The 23,714-nt window shown below is 38.9% G+C and overlaps 1 protein-coding gene across 3 annotated transcripts; it reads right to left on the bottom strand.

Moving 5' to 3' along the window:
- Positions 1–464: 464 nt before the first annotated feature.
- On the bottom strand, positions 465–7,005 carry LOC307025068 (uncharacterized protein). Of its 3 annotated transcripts, none has more exons than XM_079659651.1 (14): positions 6,845–7,005; positions 6,281–6,676; positions 5,645–6,090; positions 5,387–5,565; positions 4,704–4,797; positions 4,387–4,622; positions 4,055–4,169; positions 3,536–3,653; positions 3,364–3,455; positions 2,811–2,928; positions 2,612–2,713; positions 2,340–2,513; positions 1,698–1,874; positions 465–1,470 (listed from the first exon to the last, which is right to left on the bottom strand). In XM_079659651.1, exons 2-14 carry the CDS (start codon positions 6,546–6,548, stop codon positions 1,184–1,186), a joined length of 2,406 nt encoding a protein of 801 aa, XP_079515777.1. In that variant the 5' UTR covers positions 6,549–6,676; positions 6,845–7,005; the 3' UTR covers positions 465–1,183. The 3 variants fall into 3 exon arrangements, with proteins under 3 accessions (XP_079515777.1, XP_079515776.1, XP_079515778.1); XM_079659652.1 differs by having other exon boundaries at positions 466–1,470; positions 5,645–5,877; positions 5,986–6,090; positions 6,281–7,005; XM_079659650.1 differs by having other exon boundaries at positions 6,281–7,005.
- Between the last annotated feature and the right edge of the window lie 16,709 nt (positions 7,006–23,714).

Below are 23,714 nucleotides of genomic sequence, written 5' to 3'. Positions count from 1 at the left end.
GAGTTGAAGAGTTTATAAATTAACATGAACCGAAGCTGTTGCCTGGTAACGCAATCGTGCAACGTCACGTCCGTTAATTCCACATCCACACACATCGATTTAATAAATGAATGTAGCCTTTGTATCTGCTAAAAGAGGTGCCGACCAGCTGGGGCAACAGAAAATTGGCGAAATTGAGTGTGACTATTACAAATGAAATCATTATTATATTAATATTGATAATAATAACAACCGACCGTCGGGGTAGCATTTGCTTGGCATTTCCGGTTATATCTCCACTGGTTGGGCCACGTTAACAATACTGTGTAATTGTCACGTTTGAAGGGACGAAATCGTGACAGCTTCACGTCTCCCATCATGGTAAATCGTCACATGTTCACGTCTTGCCGTGATACCGGGTTGTGCTGACCATGTCATGCCTTTATGACAACAGTGTACCAATCTTCTGATGGCTACTTCCAGCAGGATAACTCACCGTGTCACAAAGCTCAAATATTCTCCAACTGGTTTCTTGAACATGACAATGAATTTTACTCAAATGTCACAGTCCACAGTCATCAGATCCAAATCCTACAGTGCACCATTGGGATGTGGTGAACCAGAGATTTGCGTCATGGATGTGCAGCCGACAAATCTGCAGCAACTGCGTGATGCGATCAGGTCAATATTGAGCAAAATCTCTGAGGAATGCTTCCAGTACCTTGTTTAATCTATGCCATGAAGAATTAATGCAGTTCTGAAAGCAGATGGGGGTCCAACCCATCCTAGCAAGGTGTACCTAATTAAGTGGCTCGTGAGTGTATTACTTAGCTCAATTTGTATTGTTAGTGTGTGTCTGTAGGAGTAAAGTCTAGACACATTCTTTGGATGTAAGCATTGGCTAATTAAACAGGTCATGATTAAATGACATGATGATAATAAGGGTGATCACCAAAACCTTATACCAGGGGTGGGGAACCTCTGGCCCTCGAGGTAACTCGGATCTGAAGGTGACTGATAACTGCTAATGGCATTTAGTTGAATACCAGACATAGTAAATGCAAAGCAGGATCATATAAAAAAAAAAGGTAATAAACAAGCCATTCAATCGTAATACTCGTTTTAATACGTTGACATGCATACAACACAATAGACTTGTTAAGTCCTGTTCGTTGTCCTGTTTGTTGTCCTCATCACCGTCCTGTTAGTTTTCTTCATCACCGTCCTCATCACCGTCTTGTTCGTTGTCCTCATCACCGTCCTCATCACCGTCTTGTTCGTTGTCCTCATCACCGTCCTCATCACCGTCCTGTTCGTCGTCCTCATTACCGTCTTCAATGTCTTCCTCCATCATGAGAAAAGACGAGTCCGAGCCAATACAGCTGTAGGTGCTGGTGACTCTGCTCAGTTTCTGCTCCAGAAGATATTGATGGTGTAAAATACAGCAGTGCAGTCCCCTGTATCCCTCTTCTGTTATATCGCTTGGAGAAACTAAAATAAAAAGACAAAATGACGGTCTATGTAAGGCAACTTTTAGTTAGCATTGATGTTGGTTCCATATAAGCAATTTGAATGTTTAACTCCGAGGCTGTATATTAGCTAAAAAGATTTGTGATTCAGAAAAAATGCAATCATTACAGATGCTATTCAGTGATAGACATTTGACACTGGGAGGGGGACAGTGGCAAATGTTATAAATCGGTATTTGTGGAACATACTTTGGTTCCTGATGTCGTCTTTTGTCTGATGAAGGAGGTGGTCCAGTTTGTCCAGTGCCTGCCTCAGATTTTGACAATGCTGGGTCATCTCCTTCACAATGATGACTTTCTCCTCTTCCATACGCCTGACCAGCGTAACCTGGTCAAAAAGTCGCCTCTTTGTGCGCAGGTTCACCACTATAATGGAAAAAACACAAAATATAACAACCACAATGGTAAGGCTAATAAAACAAATAATATCAGTTTGTATTCAATCTTTTTTAATTAAATTGACCAAAACCTTAAAATCTGGTAAAAAAAAATTCAACCTCGCCGCTTGCTGAATTTTTTCAATTCTGTCTATGTTGGCAGAATTACATTCAGTATGTCTTGAGATTCAACATTAGTATGCAGTTCAGGGTGGTCAGGAAGGGTTTTACTGTTTCCATAGATATGCCTGTTCCAGTGAGACTAGACTATTAAGACTTGATAGGGCAACATCATACAGACCTTTCAATATAATTATTTTAAAATGATTTGTTGTGATCATGATGATTTGTGACACCTATGTTGATAGCTCTGTGTTACATTGGTGATTGTATTCTAGTACTTCAACTGAATTTATGGAATATCTAGGGCAAACAAAAACAAGTTGTTTCTTACCATCTCCTTGCGCCTCCCAGGGCAGAATGACATCCTCAGACAGACCGCATGCTGCTTCTGTGTCAATTTTCTCTGAACAGGCATCAATGGTGTTGTACTGCAGTATCCTCTCTCTGAGTTTCTTCTTGAGCTCTGTCAGTCTTCTCCGTTTGCGTTGCCTTGTTTGGTTGCTGTCTGTAAAGTAAAACAAAATACAAATAAACTAATATTAATAATACAAACAACAACAACAAGAAACAAATATTGTTTCTAGATAACGTAATAATAAATACCATTTTGTCGATAGAGGTCGTGTTTCTTTCTTCGGAGGGAATAAATAATTTCATCTATTTCTCTCTGGAGCTCCTCTTGGCTACTCTGGGCTCCATGTTTCTCTTGAAAACAGAAACAACAAGGTGTAATCATAAAACATGAAGCCAAATGTTTGGAAATATGGAACCAAATCTATACCACAGTGATCATATAACATACCAGTGGCTGCCCATTGCTTGACCTCCAACACCCACTGCTCCGTGTCCTCCAGGGAGATGTTCAGCTCTTGCTTGAGACTCTCAAGATTGTCCACTTCAGTTTGTGCTCTCTGTGTAGTCTGGTTAGAATGTTTAAAAGGAAAAAGTGAATATGCGTTCCAGTTGGTTGAGAAGGTTGCTTTTTACTGAATTCCTTTATGCACATTAACTGACCAGACAACAACATGAAATGCTAAACACCTTCTCTTCAAGGTTGGCAAGTATCACCTTAGTGTCCCTTTTTTTTCAAGATCAAGCAGGATTAACATTATTATTATTATTATTATTATTATTATCCAGAAATTCAGATGAATCAACCTATAGTGCTTTATTAAAAACAAACAGAACAGAGACTCTCTTGGCAGAACAGTGTGCCATGGCAGCACCATCATAATGAAATGATTGCAGAATACATTCAATTCAACAACATGTAGCTAAGGATGGTGTTAAATTACTACAACAACAAACTCAGATAGTCTTAATATACATTTTGAAATGCAGCATGGACGTCTTACTTTGACAAATCTCTTTGAGAGTGTCTTGTGGAGATTCTCCACCTTCCTGTGGTTCCATTGCATAGCCAGCACGGTTATCATATCTGCTCTAGCTGTAAACACAAAAACATGAAAATTCATATGAGCTTTACAATGTGGCACTACTTAAAACTATTTGTTTTCCTCTACCAACCTGATTTGGTCATGTATTTTGTTGTCAGAGCTGCCCTTGAGAGGAAGCTGTTAACCTGTTCCACTTCCTCGCCGACAGTATTTCCAGCACCTTCCTGGCTTCTGCCACCCCACTTCACCTGCTCAGAATCATAAACAATGAGATCTAGCTATTTAGTTCAATATTATAATTTCTTGTACTGTACATCTTTAGTTATCATCAGTGTCAGGAGCAATTTCAGAAAGTTAAAATGTTCTGATATTGAATTATGCTTTGAACTACAATGTCACAACTGCAGTTATTTGAAGCTCTATTCATTCATTATTTCTACAGTGCGGATATATTTACTAAAATAAACATAATGGGTTTTGGAAGCCTATCCTTGTGACAGTCTGTTTTGTAACAATTTTGTCAACATTTGTAACTATTACAATTATTCCACAGGCTTGAATAGAATATACTACATGATATTCTTATGTGCACTACAATTTCTAAAACCTTTGAATCTAGTGACACAAATGTTTAACTTGCATACTGTACCTCGCATTTGCCTGTGTGGGCCTTGGCGTGCATTACAGAGAGAAAAGGTTTCATCTCTGTAAGTGGTTGGAGCTCAGGCAACTTTGCTGCCATCTTCTCCAAATAAGGCCAGTACCTGTAATGACAAAATCAATTAGCTTTTCCAGTTGCATGATGGCATAATAGTAAAAAGATAAACCAGGTCCTTAAAATTACCAGTACAATCCTTGTAACCAACATCAGCATTTATCCAAATGAATGCTTTTTTTGCTTTACATCTACTGGATGTGCAAGAATTAAATAGATAACACGTTTCCCACAAACACTTCCAATTTTGCAATAGTTATAACTACCTGCAGGCAACATCCATACAAAAGAATGTTGCATTCGCAACTTCAGCCAGCTCCTTCTGCAGGAACATTGGGTAGGCATATATTTCACCACGGTAGTGATTTAGGCCTTGTAGTAAGATGCCATGTCTGCACACAGCTATTTGCAGTCCTTCCTCATCCACCTTGGCCCTGGACTTGTGTGAGGTTTCTCTGCAAGCTGTGAATGTTGCCGGTCCACAAACATCACGACCACTTTTCTGAAATAGACACAATCTGTTACATTTAACCCTGTGCTAAGAAAAATAAATAAAGGGTTAGGGGATTGAATAGATTCTTACAATCGTCATCTGGCTCCTGATTTTGTCGACAAAGGCAGACACTTTACTGTCCTGGGCAATGAACAGTCCATCAAATAGAGACGGTTCATCTGTCCTGCGAATTTCGAGAAAGACATTGTAAGCAACCTTATCATACATACATAAGTTTGATTGTGTCCTCTATTTAATGTGGCCAATTTGCTTTTGCCATAACATTTTCATAAATGTGGAAAAGGTCTTTGTGAATTTGATCTGTAATTCTGTGTAAAGTCTTTTGCCACCATTATTTAACATTAGTGAAAAGTTTACTGACTTCTTGTAAAAAGGTAAAAATAAAAGTACATCCTTTATATTGATGGGCATGGAATAGGGCAGAGGAAGGCATAGAAAAAGGTTCCTGGGCAATTTAATACATTTTTCATGAAGCGATTATATCCAAAACTGGTTCTTAGCTCCAACATATCCAACTAACGTCAACCATTTAACATTTTAAAGTTGAGTTAACTTTACAGGCGTCATATACAATAATGTTTATGAATTGGATTTATATAATTATGTTTAATTTCAAACCAACTATTGTTTTCTGATGGTCTACAAACTTTGGAAAAAGAAATTGCAGAGTTGGGGAAAGTTAGACATTTCAGCAAAGACATTCAGCTTAGTCAATAAAACAACAACTAAAATGAGAATATGATTTCACTGACCCTCTGGACTTCTTGAAGCGATAATGCTTTCTATTGCCATCTACAGCAATAGCCAGCATGTCAGGTGTGCATGCTGGGCATTTAAAGGGCTCCACCAGGCATAGATCTTCTTGTCTGTAATTACAGAAGGCAAACTCCCGAAAGACTCTGTGGAAGATATCGCTACAGATTCTGGCTGTCTGGAAACAAGAATGGTATTCATTTGGTTAATTAAAAGTTTGGTATACAAAAATCTTGAAAACCACATTTTATTCTTACCCTTCCTGTGGAAAACGATCGATGTTCAAGCATTTTTATAAATACTTGCTGGGATAATGCTGGGCTGGCCAATTTCATTTGCTCGAATGATGTGAACACATCAAACTTAAAAATAATTTTGCAGCTGTCGGTTGCTGGCCAGTATTTGTATCCCAGCAAGTCACCTATGCTCGGGGACCATTTGGCGGAACAAATTGGACAGCACACAGAAGGCAGACGAACGTTGTATGGACCTGAGAAAAAATATAAATGTGCAATTTGACAGCTATCTATGCAATGTAGGACAAAAGTATAATAGTAATCCTGTATTTCTGCTTGATCGTCTTCTGGTGGCAACAAACCATTGATAGTCACCAACACGGTCTGCTTTCCTGGGATGATGGTGAAATCTTGGCTTGGACCACAGAAGCAGATTTGGGATGGCGGAGGAATTGGAAGCAGACACACTGCAGCAAAGACAATTTCAGAGATTCATATGCATGTTAGGACATATTAGGACATGTAGTCAATACAAATTGAGACATTTTAACTGTTTAACTGTCAAACTTCCGACATGGTGAAAATGATGCCGCTGTATATGTAGTGCACATTAGGAAACCATGCTAAGGGAATATGTAATACATTATTTGAACCCACCTTGTTCACAGAGTCCATATTGGCCACTTTCATCCACAACCACTAAGGATGTGGGAGGAATAGGTCTGTAAAACCCATCAAACATGGCTTCCCTGTCATGGAAGACATGTTTACCATGGATAATAGGGTCACATGCCGGACAAAGAAAGGGAGTTCCTGGTGGAACACAGTCCAAGCACCGGACCACAGCATCAGCAGTTTTGCATTGGAGACAGGAACGTGTAGTGACAATCTCTGCAGCCAATTTCAAATTAAGGAGCTCTGGCATTGCAGCTCTGAATTTTTGTTCACGTTTCAACTGTCTTTGGGTCCATGTTGATGCAGTGGGTGTTTCTTCTGATGATGCAGGGACAGTGAGAGAACCCAACAGGTTTCTCAGTGTCTGAAGATGTTGATCTAAAATAACAAAATATAAAACAAATCATGGAATTTAGTTTAATTAAAAAAAGATATTCCATACATGGCTTTTCACTTTACAATGTATCATGAACAAAGCTATTACATACTACAAACAATTACCTACATTTCAAGTTGAAGGATAATTTAAGAATTCATTGTGCATACCAAGACTTGGGACCTGTAGAGGAATCTCATGTGTCTCCTCGACCTCTGGGGACTTCTGAGAGCTGGAAGGTTTAACTGCATAAAACAAAGTACGATGATATGGGAAACATTATTGAGGACCGACCAACGACATTAAAACTTAATGAAACACTAGAACTAGATTATATTTTAGAGACCAGATTGATTCTTATTCCAATGTTGGGCTATAATGTTCCCATCCAGGTCCCTCTTCCTCCAGGAAACATTTGATCCTTGCGTTATTTTCTTTGGTATCTTCTGTATCTTCGGTTTCTTTGGTTTCTTTGGTATCTTAATATATAAATATATAAAAGAGATTATATATTTCCCTTAATTGTTGCACACACATCTTTGTAATGTGTGTGTCTGTTATCATTTGAGTAAATGTTATAATACATTTTTGGATAATGTTGTACTTGCCTTATTTGCCAACTCATCTGCGAGGGCATTCCCTATCTCTAGCCATTCATTCAGTTGCTTGGATGCCATTTTTAAGTGAGGATAAAAAGGGCAACAACAAACAAAAGATGAACTGACATACAGGGAGGGAGAAAAACAAAACAAAAGACAAGAAAACGAGAGGGGTGAAAGAGAGTAGGAAGAGGAATATGGCTCTGAAAAGAACCGTTGATTTTTTTATGATAATAGGCTACTTCATATAATTGAATTGATAGATGACCTGAAAAAAACCAAACAGATGAACTCAGATTAGCTGTGCTACCATGTAATTTAATTGTTGCTTCATAAATAAGCATTTGCCAAAATAAAACTACAGGCACCAAAATCAATCAAGTCCCAGGTAAATCAGTAATTACAGGGAAATATATTTCTCTTTTTAACTAGATGTGATGCTTTCACAAAACTTAAGTTGAATTAGCGAATGTTTAAAGTAGTAAAACAACTATGAACTGATGATATTCAAGTGTTGAACTTACCCTAACTATCATTAATGCAACATGTTAGGTGACATTTCGAAGAAAGAAAAAGTGTGTGCATTATAAAAAGCGCCATGTAAATGTCAACTATTATTATTATTATTATTAAAGTGCCATTTCCTTTCGCATTGTTTACGTTCATATCATGTCCTGGTCTGGTTAGCTGAATATACATACTTTTGCCATTGTTATGTGTTATGTCACGTGCTACCAAGGGTTTTGTTTTTAGGCAAGATTTTAGCTCCTTTTGTGCGAAGGAGAAAACTCTCCCTCCAACTTGTTGTAGACGAACCTTCTTATATTGCAATACATATCCGTTAGCGCATATAAGCTAAGCGCTAAGCGCTAACCTTTACAGCCATGCTATTGCTAACAACATGCATTCGCCTATACTGCCTATGCCACGGGCCAGCACTAAAACGTAAAACTGAAATATCGTGGTTAAACATGATTAGTAGAAAAACGACAGGATTAATTAAAAGCGTAAACAAATCAAATGAAATACAGAAATCAGATTTACCACTTGTAAAGCTCTGACGCTCTTTAACAATTCTTCTTCTTCTTCATCTTCTTCTTCATCTTCATCTTCTTGGCTCGTCCCACTTTTATTGATGCGCAAGGTTAAAGTTCACGGGATTACGATCGTGACAAAACGTGACAAAAGGTTGTAATAAACTGCTGCTAGAAATGAATAATGGGAAAGCTACGTGGCTATGGGTCGTAATATCGTGATCAACACTGCTTAAACAATCGACCTATTTGGTCGTTTTTTGTAGGAGGACAGGCTGATATTTACACTTTGATATCATCAAACCATTACATTCTTCACCCATCATTGTGTTGTTAACTCCTCCGTCTTCAACAAGGAGAATTCAGCTGTTGTTAAAACAACCAGACAGACTTCATTACACACGATTTAATATGATTAGCTTTGTGTCTGATATTTCATTGTTTCACTGTTTATATGAATGTTTCTGAATAATTATTTCAGCGTTTCAGTATTTTATGTTTCAGTCTGATTAATCCTCAGTAGTCTTAATTACTTCGTAATAATGAGAAAACCCTGATAATCGGCAGCTTAATCGTGGCAATCGAGCTGACTGACACACACACACACACACACACACACACACACACACACACACACACACCACCTTATCAGCCTTACGAATGACTTTGAAGCAGATAATTCTGTGTCTCAACATCCACTACTTACCAGCAAATGCTGCAGGAGTCTGAATCAGCTCCTCTGCAAATTACAAGATAAACAGCTAATAATCTCTCTCACACACACACACACACACACACACACACACACACACACACACACACACACACACACACACACACACACACACACACACACACACACACACACACACACACACACACACACACACACACCACAGTCAGCAAGTGGAATCATTAGTCTCGATCAGATACAACCCCAGTCTGCACAGTTACTGTAAAGGAACAATGACACATTTTTTGAAATCCTTCCTTGTCATCTACTCAGATTGAGATGAGAAGACGGATTCATTAACTTTGTCTGGGACCTAACCTAACAAAACAAAAAAGTGTTGGGGAAAGGTGGATGAACCAAACTCGTATTCAGCCTTAGAAATTAACCAGCGGCTGTCTTAACAGCAATAACGTATATGGAGAATAATACAGAACACAAATGTACTTAGGTACTTCAGATGAGTCAGTTTGGAGTTACAGACACACTTCTGTCTGAAGTGTGTCCTGTGGTGCTGAGGCAGAGGGAAATGTCTATGTGTGTTTATTTTGATCATTTTTTATTGTTCATAATGATAAATGGCTGCACAATTTCAACATGAACCCTATATTTATATGTTATAGTCACTATAATAAACAAGTAATACATGGTTGTGTTTGTTAATATTTTTAGGGGAGTTCTGTGACATCTGGAGCACTTCAGACAGGCTGGTGCAGATATTCAGGAGGTAGGGAGGAGTGAGGCTCAACATTGGTATGTTGAGCCTCACTCCTCCCTACCTCCTTAATTGTTGGGAGGGTTACTTTGTAAATGTAATCAGTTACTGATTACTGAATACATGCTCTGAAAGTAATCCAAATACAGTTACAGTTACGTGTCTTAAAAAAGTAACGTATTCAGATTACTTTTAGATTACTTTTGTATTACTTTCTTTTTCCATCACAGATGGGTATGTTTTGGTGTACAGGAGACACAAAAAGCAAAAGGAGATTGAACGTGTTTTTACTGTTTTAATGGCTTATCAAGAGCACAACTGAAACATAACATCTGAAACGATGTAACAACATAATAAACTTGTTGGGGATGCAGCTTGGGATGTGAGGAGCGAGGGACACGGCTTAGAACGACAGTGTCGCCTTCTGTCCTGCCAGTGTTGGCAGGACATGAATTAAAATGTCGAACTCGGACTTCATTTTAAGGACATTTCGGCCAGGGGTGTAGAGCTATATTTGTTTAAGCACCGGATTGGCAAAACAGGAGAGTGTGTGCACCAGTCTGCCATAATCTATGAATTCCTGTCTGTGACTCTCACAGTATCTGCAGCCCACAGCTGTTTAATAGAAGGAAAACCTCCTTCACTTCATGAAATCTCTGCAGCACCAGGAGGCAGCGGGAGGGTAAACTCAGCCTCTGAGAATAGGAGCGCGCAGTGCCTTTCATGCACCGCCTTTCAGCCTTCACGGTGTTTACCTTCAGAATCATTAGAAAGGCTAAAGGGTGGTGTGGCTGATGTATTTTAACCACACACACCTCTACACACACATACACACGATTTAAACGCAGACTTTTGTTCCTCCATGTTTCGTTGTTATTGTTTCACTGAGCGACCCTCACATTTTTTTCAAACGCTCCCTTTTTTGGTCCATCTGCGGCGGTAATAGCTTTTGTGCGCTGTGATGATTCGGCTGTACCTTTAGTAATGAATATTAAATGTTGTGAGGAAATCTTTCCACCAATAATTCCAATAAGTAATCCAAAATGTATGTACACTTCAGGTTTTCGAAAGTAACTATAATCAGATTACTCGTTTTTCAAATGTAACACGAGCTGAATACAGTTGCTTGATTTTTGTATTCTGATTACGTAACGCCGTTACATGTATTCCGTTACAACCCAACCCTGCATACCAATATGCACTTGAAAACACTCAAATATGTCACAGTCTGCTCCTTTACACACCTGTCATTCACCAGTAGTTTTCTCTGGAAGTTTTTCCTTACGATGTGAGGGTCTAAGGACAGAGGGTGTCGTATTGTCATACTGATATTCTGTACAAACTGTGAAGTCCACTGAGACAAATGTAACATTTGTGATATTGGGCTATATAAATAAACATTGATTGATTCCCCTGACTCACTTGTTAATCACACACACTTATTTGCTCACTCACTGCCAGTATTTAAACCCTCACCAGACACACACCCGTTGCCAGATCGTACTTTGCCTTCATGCAAGTCTTTCCCTGCCTGCTCCCTGATCATGCCTGTCCTTGGACTATTCTGCCTTGCCTGTACCTGCGTTGCCTGCTTCGCCTGCTCCCTGACCCTCTGCCCGGCGCCGACTCACCTTCTGCCTGCTGTCCTCTTGTTCGTTTGACTGGACCATCATCCGGCTGTTACTGCTCTGCTGGGTATCTCCCTCTGCTCTAGTATTGCAAATAAAGTCTATTACCAATACTCCTTGGTTTTTCGAGTGCTGCTTTTGGGTCCTTCATCCGATTGAAACAAAATGCATAGATCATAATTTGTATTTGTAAAAAAACATCTTTATTTAAATGTGATTAATTTCTTTTTTTTGTACAACTATGTTTATTGATGTATTCTGTTTATCTGTGTCGATTAGGTTAGAGGTCCTAAACTCATTCTGTAGCAGTATTGGTTAATTGGGCAGACAGAAAAAAAACTGTTAGTGTGTGTGCGTGCATGTGTGTGTGCTTGTGTCATGTTTCCATGGATCACATTTTTCAAACACTATAGAAGATCAGCTCAAACGAAGAGTGGGATTATAAGGAACAATAACTATGCTAGACATGTTATGTGTGTGTTTTTGGTTGTATTGGGCTGTCAACTTAGTTTATGAGCAATCCTGTTGACGGTTCTTTCTTTTTTGTTCTTCTATTTTTGTCTATCACACTTATTGTATTGAGACGGGAATGTTATATGTTATTGTTATGTCCATGTTGTGTCTCCGGCCTGTACTAAATAAAAAAATAAATAAAAATCTATTCTCTTCATTGTATTATCTGCGTTGTGCTCGGTTGTGCAGCGTCCAGTAATGGTTGTTTATGTTGGAGCTTTTATCCAATCATATTTCAGTCAGAATGTGTTGCTGGGTACAATGCAAAACCTGATACAATTTTAATGTGGACAGATCTGATATCTAACTTAAAGGAGCTCTTTACCAAATAAGAATGCTATCCCTGAGGGGATATTGTTGCCTTTTCAGCCCGCGACCCCCAAAATAACTGTGCCAGACACTGGCAACCCCCGCCACGTGAATTGTCAACGGGGGGGGGGCGGTTGTTAGTGAATTGTCAACGGTGGGAAGACATTCTACAGATGGCCAGTCTGCCCCTGAACAATGTCTACGCACACGTTATTATTAATAATAGTAATACAAATAACAGTGTTTCCCATACATCGACATACAAACCCCACAGATCCTCAACTCCAGTGTGTCTCACTCATTAAGGCGAGACACGGCAGGCAAAAACATAGTTTTTCATGCACTGGTCAATTTCGAGATTTTGTGCTATTTTGATTCCATAACATGTTTTATTTCAGGCTTTTGGAAGGAAAATGTACAAAATACACATTTAGGTTTTATTTTACTATAGTTTGTCTATTTGCGTCTGTAGATTTCTCGTAAATTCACCAAAAGTTAGCATTCTAACGTAACATAAAGTACCGAGACCGCTGTTTGCACCATGTATCGTTCGAAAGCTCTGTCTCTCCTGCACAATCTCATCAGATCCAAATATGGTCATTTCCTTTGTATCAGCAACCAATCGTGAAAGTACAAAGGGGTCTTAAACCAAAAAACGAAATCTCATTGGTTGGTATCAATTTCTGACAACGTGATTCGTTCAGATGCGTCGCGTGGTGTGCTAAAAATATGCACATATATAGTGGCGAAGTCACGCCCATCTACTTCCGCCCCGTGGGACCTTATTTCTGAAAAATGATGTATTGAAGTGAATGAGGAGAGAAAGATTATCTTTCGATCCCGTTTGAATTGTGCCACGAATTACACATAGGATGTTTGTCGATCTTAAAAAATCATTTCCATGTCAAAAAAGTCACAGTTTGTCTTAAAACTGTTGAAATATAAGACTATGAAAAATACGCGACTAGAAAGACTACAAATCCCAGAGTTGCGTAAGTAAATTTAGCTAGCTGACATTAACGTTACACATTACACTTGTGTTACTCACCGAAACCTTGTAAAGCCGGTCCCGCATGCTGGAACCAACTAACTCCCCTTTTGTGTATGTACAGTTCTCAACATGGCCAGACTTGTAGTGATTTTCACCTCTTTTAATAATTTTCGCTTCATTCTGAAAGAAAGAGGTGAAATGTGAGAACGTGACGGCCATCTTGGTGTTGGTGACGTATGCAAGACCAGAGTTGTAGTTCATTGAGCGCTTCACACAAAAAAATGTGTTACTTCACAGTTTTACGGCACATTTTTTATTTTTTTGACTTGCAAAATTATCTTTTAAATGGACAAACATCATATTTGTAATTCGTTGCACAATTCAAACGGGGTCGAAAGATAATCTTTCTCTCTCCATTGACTTCAATACATACTTTTTCCGAAATAAGGTCCCATGGAGGTCCCCCGGAAGGGGAGGGACTTCGCCACTCTATTTAATGAGATTATGGCTCACTTGCATGTGGGCGGGGTTGGGGATGCCCCTACAAATAGAATCAAATTATGTGGGAAACACTGGGTAATGTTGGAGATTTGGAGGATGTTTAAAACCAACCTCGTCTCCGCGTGTCGTTTGATAAGCTGTGTAAATTCGTAAAAAGGAAGGGATTAAGAAACACCAGAATGCAAGTTAAACAATAATCTTGTTTTAATGATACAAGGTAACAATACAAATACATCATCGAATCACGAAGCACTCTGCAGAGTACTCCGGGCTCAGGTTCTACCACGTGTGAGACAGGTCTCAGGAACGGCCAGTCAAAAACAAGAGCGCGAACCAAAGGAAAACACAGGCTTTCATACTAAAACACAGGAGGAGGTGTGTGCGTGCTTTCCCCCAGAGGTCATCTTATTGGGAGAGACCAACACATGGCCTGTCGCACCCAATCAGTGCGACACAGCAGAAGAAACCCGGAAACAAGAAGTCTCTTTCAGTTTGACGAAGACCAGGCACCTTTTGGTGTCTGGTACGAACCTGCTCTAAACAACAAGTTTCCTTATCTTATTTCACATCTTGCAGCCAGCACACACATATCCCCTTTATGGCCCTTTGTCCCTGAGTCCATCTTCCCCGCTCAGGTTACCACACACAAGTTAAAAGTATGTTTTAAGATATAGTTGTTATAGTTGGCTAAATATACGTAATACATGTAAATCACTTTCATATCAATAATAATGAGGAACACATTACCTATGCTCTTAAGCAGTATTAGAGATGCTTTTCAAATAGTCACACTTCACACAGGCCCAATATAGAGAACACACTCATCTGTCCTGTTGTCTTTCCAGCCATTTGAGCTATTGTTCACATCTCTACTTCAAATAAAAGGTTTCACATTGCATATTTCCAGCTTCCTTTACACATACTGTTATTATTAATACAAAGTTATTAACCACACACATCTATTTAAAACAAGTAGATTTCCCAGATAATTGACATGCTGAAAATCTTAAGAAGAATGTCCCCTCCCCCAGCTCTCTCGTCCCTGTCATAAAAGCTGCTTCCATTTCATATAGAGTAATAAAACATGTTTAAGCAAATTTCTCCACAATGTTTGTAGCCATTTAGTACCCGCACATGAAAGAATAAAAACAGAGGTATAGTTGAACAGTAATCACGCAGCACATATATTTACTGCAATGAAAACACACACATTTGCCCTAAGCATGTGTAACGCACCCTCTTCTTTTATGAGGGAAACATTCCAGAGTTTTGCAGCTATCCCCAAATTAGGATGTCCCCTGCTCACATCCCTCTCTGAACACAAAGACTTCACCTCAATATATTGGGGAGGGAAAATATACTTTGTCCCTTCAAATTTAACACACATGAATATATATAAGGTGACATTAAAATGAATATACCAGATTTAACTTTCCTGCCATAACACGTTACTTTAATACTTCAAATAATTCAAATAATCCTTCAGTAATAATAATATTATTATTATAATTTTTTTAATCATCTCGCGACCCCCACTTTGGGAACCCCTGGGATAGAGGGATGGGATTGAATTAATCCAAAATGTTGTGCAACCTGAATTGTCTTCTATACTGTGTTGTAAATTGAAGATGTTGCAATAAAAAATGTTTGATAAAAAAAAAAGAATATGTTGCTGGGTCAAATAAATCTGCCTGACGCCTTCAGAATCAACAGTGCAGGCCTTGTAGCTTAAAATAAATGGCAATGAAAGTTATGCATTGACCAATCAGATTTCGAGTTGTCTGGGCCATCTAGCAGGCGTACAATGACGTCGGCATTTTCACGTTCTTTGATTGGATTGTCAGCGCAAGCAAACATGTGTAGCAACCATAGACTGTATATATAAATGGACGTAGGGTCCGTGACGTCACCCATAGGATTCTGCAGAGTTGCCGAGAAGCCCTTAGTAGGCGGAGTCGGCCACTGAAACTCGACATTGACAGTGACGGTGACGTCAGAGTTCAACTCCCGCCTTCTCCAGCCTGCTCCAAATAAGGGCAAAGAGGCGGAGCCGAGGCGGGACCTGCTGCCCAGAGCTAAAGTTCCAGAGCTAGCTGAAGCTACCAAGCTAAGCTAACATGTTCCCCATCTGCACACTGTCGTGGCATTTTACGTTTCTAAGGTAAGCGGACATGAAACTATTCAGCAAAACTATAAATAATAATCTAAGTTATTGAGTTTTTAGCATAATACTTCAGAATCTTCAAATCCCTTAATATCCTGTATGCAATTGTGCTAGATTCAACACTGGAATCAAGCAAATATTAATATGTTTGTATGACATTAGTTATTTATATTTTGATATCACTTAATTATACGTTTAATACATTTAAGTCAAGCTAAGGTACATGTGATGGTAGCTAGTTAGTGCTCTTACCTGTGAGGCCTCCTCCAAACAGCATAATAACCAGACTGTATCATTAAAACTAAGTACCAGTTCTATATCCTTGACTTTAGACCAGGGGTGTCCAAAGTACGGCCCGCGGGCCAACTGCGGCCCGGGATCCATTTTTTATTGGCCCGCAGCAAATTATAAAAATAGAATAGAATGTGGCCCACACATGAAACTTGCACTTGACTGTATTGTAGTTCTTAGTTTGACCAGTAGGTGGAGCTACTCACTAGCTGCAGTCCTAATGCAGCTTCTCCACAAAAAAAAGTTTCAAATAAAAAAAATCCACGACGACAAAATGGCAGAACCAAAGAAACGCAAGATAGCAAGTGAATGCAGAACATTTCAAACACAGTGGGAAAATGAATATTTCTTCAAAGAAGTCAGGGGGAAATGTGTCTGTTTGATTTGCAATGAAACGGTTGCAGTGATGAAAGAGTACAATGTACGACGACACTACGAAACCAAGCATCCGACCTTCACGTCCTACACTGCTGCTGAGCGAGAGGAGAAAGTCAAGCAAATGGTAGCTAACCTGCAGGCTCAACAACAGTACTTTTACCGTGCTAACAAAACACAAGAAAATGCTACAATAGCTAGCTATGAGGTAGCTCAACTCATAGCGCGCCACGGGAAAGCTTTCTCAGACGGTGACTTCGTTAAACAGTGCCTCATTAAAGTCGCTGGAATAATGTGCCCGGAAAAGATGCAGGAATTCAACAACGTGAGCATGTCCAGAAACACAATTGTGCGGCGAATCGAAGACTTGTCAGCTAACATACAAAATCAAGTGTCACATAAAGCTTGTGCTTTAGATTTTTACTCGATTGCATGTGATGAAAGCACAGATGCCACAGACACCGCACAACTGTTAATTTTTTTGCGGGGAGTTGACGATAACTTTTGCATTACGGAGGAGCTGCTTGATCTTCGGAGTCTAAAGGGCACAACAACGGGTAAGGACATTTTTGAAGCCGTGTCAGGTGCAATTAACAAGATGCAACTTAAATGGGACAAGCTGTGTGGAGTTGCAACGGACGGGGCTCCCGCTATGACAGGCGAGCGCAAAGGAATGGCATCTATGGTGTGCGCCAAGGTGCGAGAGAGTGGAGGCGAGGCTGTAAAATTGCACTGTATCATCCACCAAGAAGCTCTCTGTGCCAAGACAGTCCAGCTTGGCGATTTGATGACCACAGTTGTGAAAACTGTCAACATAATTCGAGCACGAGGGCTCTACCACAGAGAATTTCAAGCTTTCCTATCTGATGTCGATGCTGAATACGGGGACGTACTCTATCATTGTGATGTGCGCTGGCTTAGTCGCGGCTCCGTGCTGAAGCGGTTTTATTCCCTGAGATCAGAAATTGACCAGTTTTTGAAAGAGAAGGACCGACCTCTTCATGAACTGAGTGATCCTCTATGGTTGGCAGACCTGGCCTTTCTAGTTGATCTTACTGGTCATCTTAACTCACTGAACAAGAACCTACAAGGCAAAGACCAGCTTGTACCACAACTTTATGCACACATGAAAGCATTCTGTGCGAAGCTTCGTCTTTTTGAAACACAACTACGCAACTTCAACCTTGCGCACTTCCCTACGCTGTCCGAAATCAAATGTGCTCATCCAAAGGCCGACCTCTCTGCTAAAAAGGGGAAATATGTGTCTGTGATCACAACTCTTATGACAGAATTCAATCAGCGCTTCCAAGATTTTTCTGTCATTGAGAAAGAAATCAAGCTGTTCTCAACTCCCTTCCTGATGGATGCAGAAGAAGTGGAAGAGAGTCTGCAATTAGAACTCATCGAAATGCAGTGTGATGATTCTCTGAAGAATCAACATCAGCTCCTCTCCCTACCCGACTTCTACCAGAGCTTGGAAAAGGCCAAGTTTCCTCTGATGCGACGCCACGCAAAAAGAATGAAGAGTCTGTTTGGGACAACATACATATGCGAGCAAACATTTTCTCTGTTAACTCTGAACAAAAGCAGATTGAGAACCAAAATGACCGACAGCCATCTCTGTGATGTCCTTCGCATCTCAACCACCAAACTTACTCCTGACCTTTCAGCCATCCTTCAGTCCAGAGCGCAGCATCACTGCTCCCATTAAGTGCAACGCTGTTCCCATTGTAGGTGAGTTAAAATATATTACACAGTATTCATGTGTTCAAAAGCCCAATTACTTAATAAATTCAGTCAATTAAAGTTGATAACATTTTTCTAAAAAACATTAGCTGATGTGTTAACAACCGCAATAAATTATTTGCATAACTAGGTTAAATAAAGCCTACCCTTTCCCTTGTCCTGTTATTTTTCCCTCTTTATACAGGGCTGTGAAGGGGGTCCCCATCCTGACAAAGAAGCAATCTGAGGCTGCAGTTTTGAGAATGAGCTGCCAACACTTTTTGTAAAAAAAATTAAAACCCATACATAGAAAGATGTGATGTATAAAGTTTTTTCTTTAAGTATAATAAATTATCAAGAATAATTTACCTACATTTGATTGATTTTATTTGAAAATAGATAAATGAATACCCATACATAGAAAGATGTGATGTATAAAGTTTTTTCTTTAAGTATAATAAATTATCAAGAATGATTTACCTACATTTGATTGATTGATTTTTATTACTGTTAATACACTAGAGGTGAGGCGATATACCTTAACTTTAGTGAGTGGCCCAACCTTTCGCATATTTTTCTGTATGTGGCCCTCAGTGAAAAAAGTTTGGACACCCCTGCTTTAGACAAACAATTCAAAAGACAGCATGTATTTCAAAACCAATCTTTATTTGAATGTGCCTCTTAATCTGATATATTAGTTATACAGTAATAGTATTGACAATCTCAACAAATATAGCAACTCAACAGTCAACTTTATGTTTCTTATTGTCTAAAGCATTTGTTATTTTCATTTTCCCCCTCTCATATTCAGTGTGGACGGATTGAGACAGCGTGGTGTCCAGAAAACTGCGGAGACTTCAGGGAGAAACCTCCGTGTGATGGACGTCCTGTCTGTTGGTTTGGAGAGGACTGAGGGTCTTTCCTCTGCGAGGAGGACCAGGCCTGATGGAGGAGCCCATGCTGGGCAAAGCTGATACCAACTGCACAGGCCTAGTCTGTCACTTTATTTGACTAAATGTGTTTACTTATACATTTAATAGGTTTACACCTTCTGTCCATATGTGCTTTTTATTTAAAACATGTTTGATTAAGTTTTGGTTCACATTTGAATAAATTGTATTTGTATTTTCACTCCTTTTATCCATTATTCTTACTGAAAATGTTAGATTACACATTCACATCTGACTGAAGATTGGCGCCATTTATTTGTGACGTTGCAAACTCTGCGGTACAAGGCACAAGTGATGTGAAGCTCATAAAGCGAGGCAAATATAAATAATTAGCTGATGGAGTGTAGATGTGGAAATAGGTGCATTCGATCAGCTGACTGTTTTTACAATAAAAGTAGTTTCTTAGTGTACTGGTCTTAAAATCTCATAGCATCAGCTTTTAATGTTCCTCTTTGATGTTCTTCTTGACCCTCAGAGAAGGAGAAAATGTTGAGTCGTGTCTTTCAGGCATGTCCTTTCCTAACAAAAATTACAGGAAACATAAAACATATTATTGCAGACCAAGTGTGTTATTTATGAAAGCGGTGTGTTTGTGTGTTTAGGGGCTGTAGATATAATTATTTTGTAATTGTAATGTTTTTATTTTATTTCAACAGTGAGCTACATAGACAATCAGATTATGAATGAAAAGTATGAAGTTAATCGACATTGAAATATATGTTATTATCAAAATAATATTTAACTGTTATCAAAACGTAGTGCAACTGTAGAAGCTTGCTCTGTTGTCTCACTGAAAGAATAACTTTTACCACGTTTTTTTGAACAATATTCAGAGATAAATAGTAGCAGTTCTCACTATGTTAAATATCTTTGCCTTTAATACATTAAATTAGAAAGCTGACAAAATCATATTGCTTGTTAACATCTAAATGTAACTTTTTGCACAGAAAAAACCCTCAACTTCACTGGTGTGGAGGTGATCTAGTATTGTTTAATGGAATGTATATCAGTATATTAAAGTCAATACTTCATTCATTTAAACCAATATCTTTCTTGATTCTTTGTACAGTATGAAAAAAAGAGTCTGTCTCTCACTTTGTGGTCCAGCCTGTCTGCATCACCTGGACACCTTAAACAAACAGATATATATGTAAAGTACCATGTGTACAAACAATATAACTGATTCTCTTCAGTTGAACATGTTGATTGTGTATTGTCTGAGTCAGGGTCCTTTTTATTTTACTGTAACTTTGGAAGTTGTGTTACCAATGCTTACTGTTTATTTGATACCCATTTGGTAATGCAATTAATAAAAAACAACAAGTTTTGGGTTTGTTCTTCAGATGACTGTGACGTTAACGTGTAAGCTCAATCATGAACTCCAGCTAAACCAACCATTTTGTAATATCTAAGTAATCATCTTGAAATATGACATTAATAATTGTAATATATACACAAATCTTATTGTGAGGTTGATTTCACATACACTACTACTTCGACATTAGCTTGTCTACATACTTGAGCATAGCCAATTTAAATTAACCTTAGTGATGCATACAGTTCCTACCTACATAATAAAATATCTCTCTAAGTTACAAGGATGACCTTATTGTATCAACCTCAAACAGAAGCTGTTTGTTCAACAGTATTATCCCACTTTACACTTCTCTATTTTGTTTTAACCTTTATATATAGGCCTACAGTCTATGATTTTAACTTGGAGGCTACGATTAGCATCGTTAGCACCGATGTAGCTACCACTCGTTTACACGCTAACCCAAGCCTTAACATTCATTACGTCGATTAAATTCATTAACACATAAATAAAGCACTCTAATTTCACTTACCGCAAAACCACAGTCATGCACCGTATGTTTTAACCGCAGAGCGAGTCACAATAGCCCGATATATAAGCATGAAGAACAAACAACCACGGCCGGCTTCAAGTTGTGTTTCCTGGATGAACTGAGCAGGCAGAGTCCCTGTAGCTAGCTTCACGGAGCAACTAGCAGAGAGACAAGAAGCTAGCAGCAGCAGTCACTTGACAGAGCCGTCACTCAATGTGACCACGCCCTAATTTCTGCAAAAACGTTAAGACCTAATATAAATAAAAGGGTCGTGTTAGAAAACAATTCACTCACAGATCCATAATCATGAAGGTGGAATCTAACTATATTGATAATAAAATGTGTGGAGCCAGGGGTAGAAACATGTTTTTTGCTGCTGTAAAATTGGGCATTTTAAAATGGGGGTCTATGGAAATTGCTCCTTTCTGCAGCCATCGCCTATTGTTAGAAATTAAAATCAATGTTTTGATGGTATAATGTAGCTTAAACATACCCTCAGTTTAAACGCTCTTTTATACTGAAAAACCAGAAATTCTTGTGCACAAGCAGTTAAGCTTTTATTCTGAAAATCCTTCATCTACGGTTAGCATTTAGCATGTGGCTAATATACGATTTCCTAAAGAGGTGAATTGAGTAGCGAAATGACATGGAGTGGTGCAAACCGAAACCTACTGATTTAACACTACAACTATAGATGTCGAGATACTACCATGCTGAATATTAAATGAAAGTACAGTTTATTTGAATACATTATTGTTTACAGACGAGAGTAGCATGTGACAACATCCGGAAACCAAACCAGCCGTGAAGTATTTTCTGTATGTTTTAGAGTATTGATTACAGCGTTTAGAATGTGTTACATGAAAAGTGATGAAAGAGAATATGAGGAGAAAAGGCGTGTTAAGCATATGTTGAAGGTGAAAAGTACCAATCCTCTGTTTAAATGCAACAACGGACATTAGAGGCGAGGCGAGCCGGCTGGCGGGGAGGAGCCAGCAGAGGATATAGAGAGGCGAAGTCACGCCCATCTACTTCCGGTCCATGGGACCCCGGAAGCGAAAAATTATACATTGAATTCAATGGAGAGAGAAAACGTATCTTTTGATCCCGTTTGAATTGTGCCACGAACTACACATATGATGTTTGTCAATCTTAAACAATCATTTCCATGTCAAAAAAGTCGCATTTTGTCGTAAAACTGTTGAAATATAAGACTATGAAAAATACGCGACTACAAAGACTACAAATCCCAAATCCCATTCTGGGTCGCGCATGTGATGTCACAGGCGATAATGCTCCAAGTGGTTGCGAATCGTAATTAAAGCGAAGAAGAAGATTTCATAACTGATTTATTCCCTCCAATAAATATAAGAGATTGCTCCAATAAATTCACTTTTATAAGATGCCTGTGTGCTTTGTACCATGTTGTAATCACAAAAGTGATCATACCACTTGCTCGTTCTATCGCTTCCCGTCTTATGAAAGGACCAGGAGTCGCTGGATCAGACATATCAGGTAATATCATAGGACAATATACATGTTGTGGATGGAACATAGTCAAGTTAGCTACCTAGCTAGTAGTGAGCACGTTAGTTAGCATTACATTACTTAGCCTTGTCATTTTTAGGAGCCTTACCATGAAGTTATTATTTTATTACATGAAGTACACCAAAATGTTAAACAGTAAGATTAGTCATCATGGTAAGTATTTCGTGAAACATTTGAAGAGTAGCCTACTGCGCCCTCCACCGGGTGCTAAGGAAGCAGTTCAGGGAGAGTCGAAGGAAGGCAGGCAGGCAGGCAGGGAGCTTTGCATGACATTCTTCTGGACATGTGTCATTGTGATGACAGTGAGGGTGAGTCAATCTGTTTGTTGGAAAGACAGTAGTTGAGTGATTACTGAGAGAAAATTATTAAAAGAGATAATTATTCAGTGTTGTTACTTTAAAGTGTTGTTACTGACCTTTTTCTCTTTTATTTTCTTTACCTCACCTGTAACTGCTGAGACCCTGAGGAACATGCACACTGGACTGACCTGCTCTGGCAACCTGATTTCCACTGTACGTAATAGTATTTGGTTATGGTATATTATTTATATACATCAAAGGCACAATGCACCCCCCAGAGAGACACATGTATTGAGTGTGATATTTTGCATAGGTCATGTGAAATCATCTTTACATACTAGAAAACTGTAGGAGCGGCAACTTGTTTTGAAATTGAATTTTTAATATCCGATAATAAAGTTGATCTGTTTTCTTTATTCTTCTCTCTTCCCAGCCCCATCCATCACCGTTCTCTGTTCCTGCAGGTCCTGCTTACTAATCAATGCTCATATGTTTTTATACAATTACAAATAAAGTCAATGTACTGTATGACATGAAGTTGTGCTTCATTCTGAGTCAATAATAAATTCATTCTGCCTTCAACTGCAAAATGATTGTGGACTGCACCGACATCCATGTAGCTGCCCCCCAGTAAGATGAACCAAGCAAAGCTGACACTCAACATACAGCTGTGCTCTTAAGTTGACATGAAGAATTTGTGAAATATTGGTAATTATTTGGAAAAAATGACTGACGATGCAGAAAACTTTTTTTATTTAGGAACAGTGGTCAGGTGAAGCATTTATCACTACATATGTGTCACACTTAAAAGGCCAAACACA

The sequence above is a fragment of the Notothenia rossii genome, assembly GCF_949606895.1.
Source record: "Notothenia rossii genome assembly, chromosome: 11".
In the NCBI taxonomy this organism is placed as follows: domain Eukaryota; kingdom Metazoa; phylum Chordata; class Actinopteri; order Perciformes; family Nototheniidae; genus Notothenia; species Notothenia rossii.
Note: the sequence above shows the minus strand (reverse complement) of the source record. Positions and strands in the feature narration are given on the sequence as shown.

What these genes read in the sequence shown, in the direction of transcription:
- LOC307025068 (XM_079659650.1), bottom strand. Translation starts at nt 6,548, where the DNA reads ATGCCAGAGCTCCTTAATTTGAAATTGGCTGCAGAGATTGTCACTACA. An exon ending in CGCTTCAAGAAGTCCAGAGG is followed by an intron (nt 4,798 to 5,386) that starts GTCAGTGAAATC and finishes CGAAATTCGCAG; the next exon opens with GACAGATGAACCGTCTCTAT. An exon ending in CTGGGAGGCGCAAGGAGATG is followed by an intron (nt 1,875 to 2,339) that starts GTAAGAAACAAC and finishes TTTCCATTATAG; the next exon opens with TGGTGAACCTGCGCACAAAG.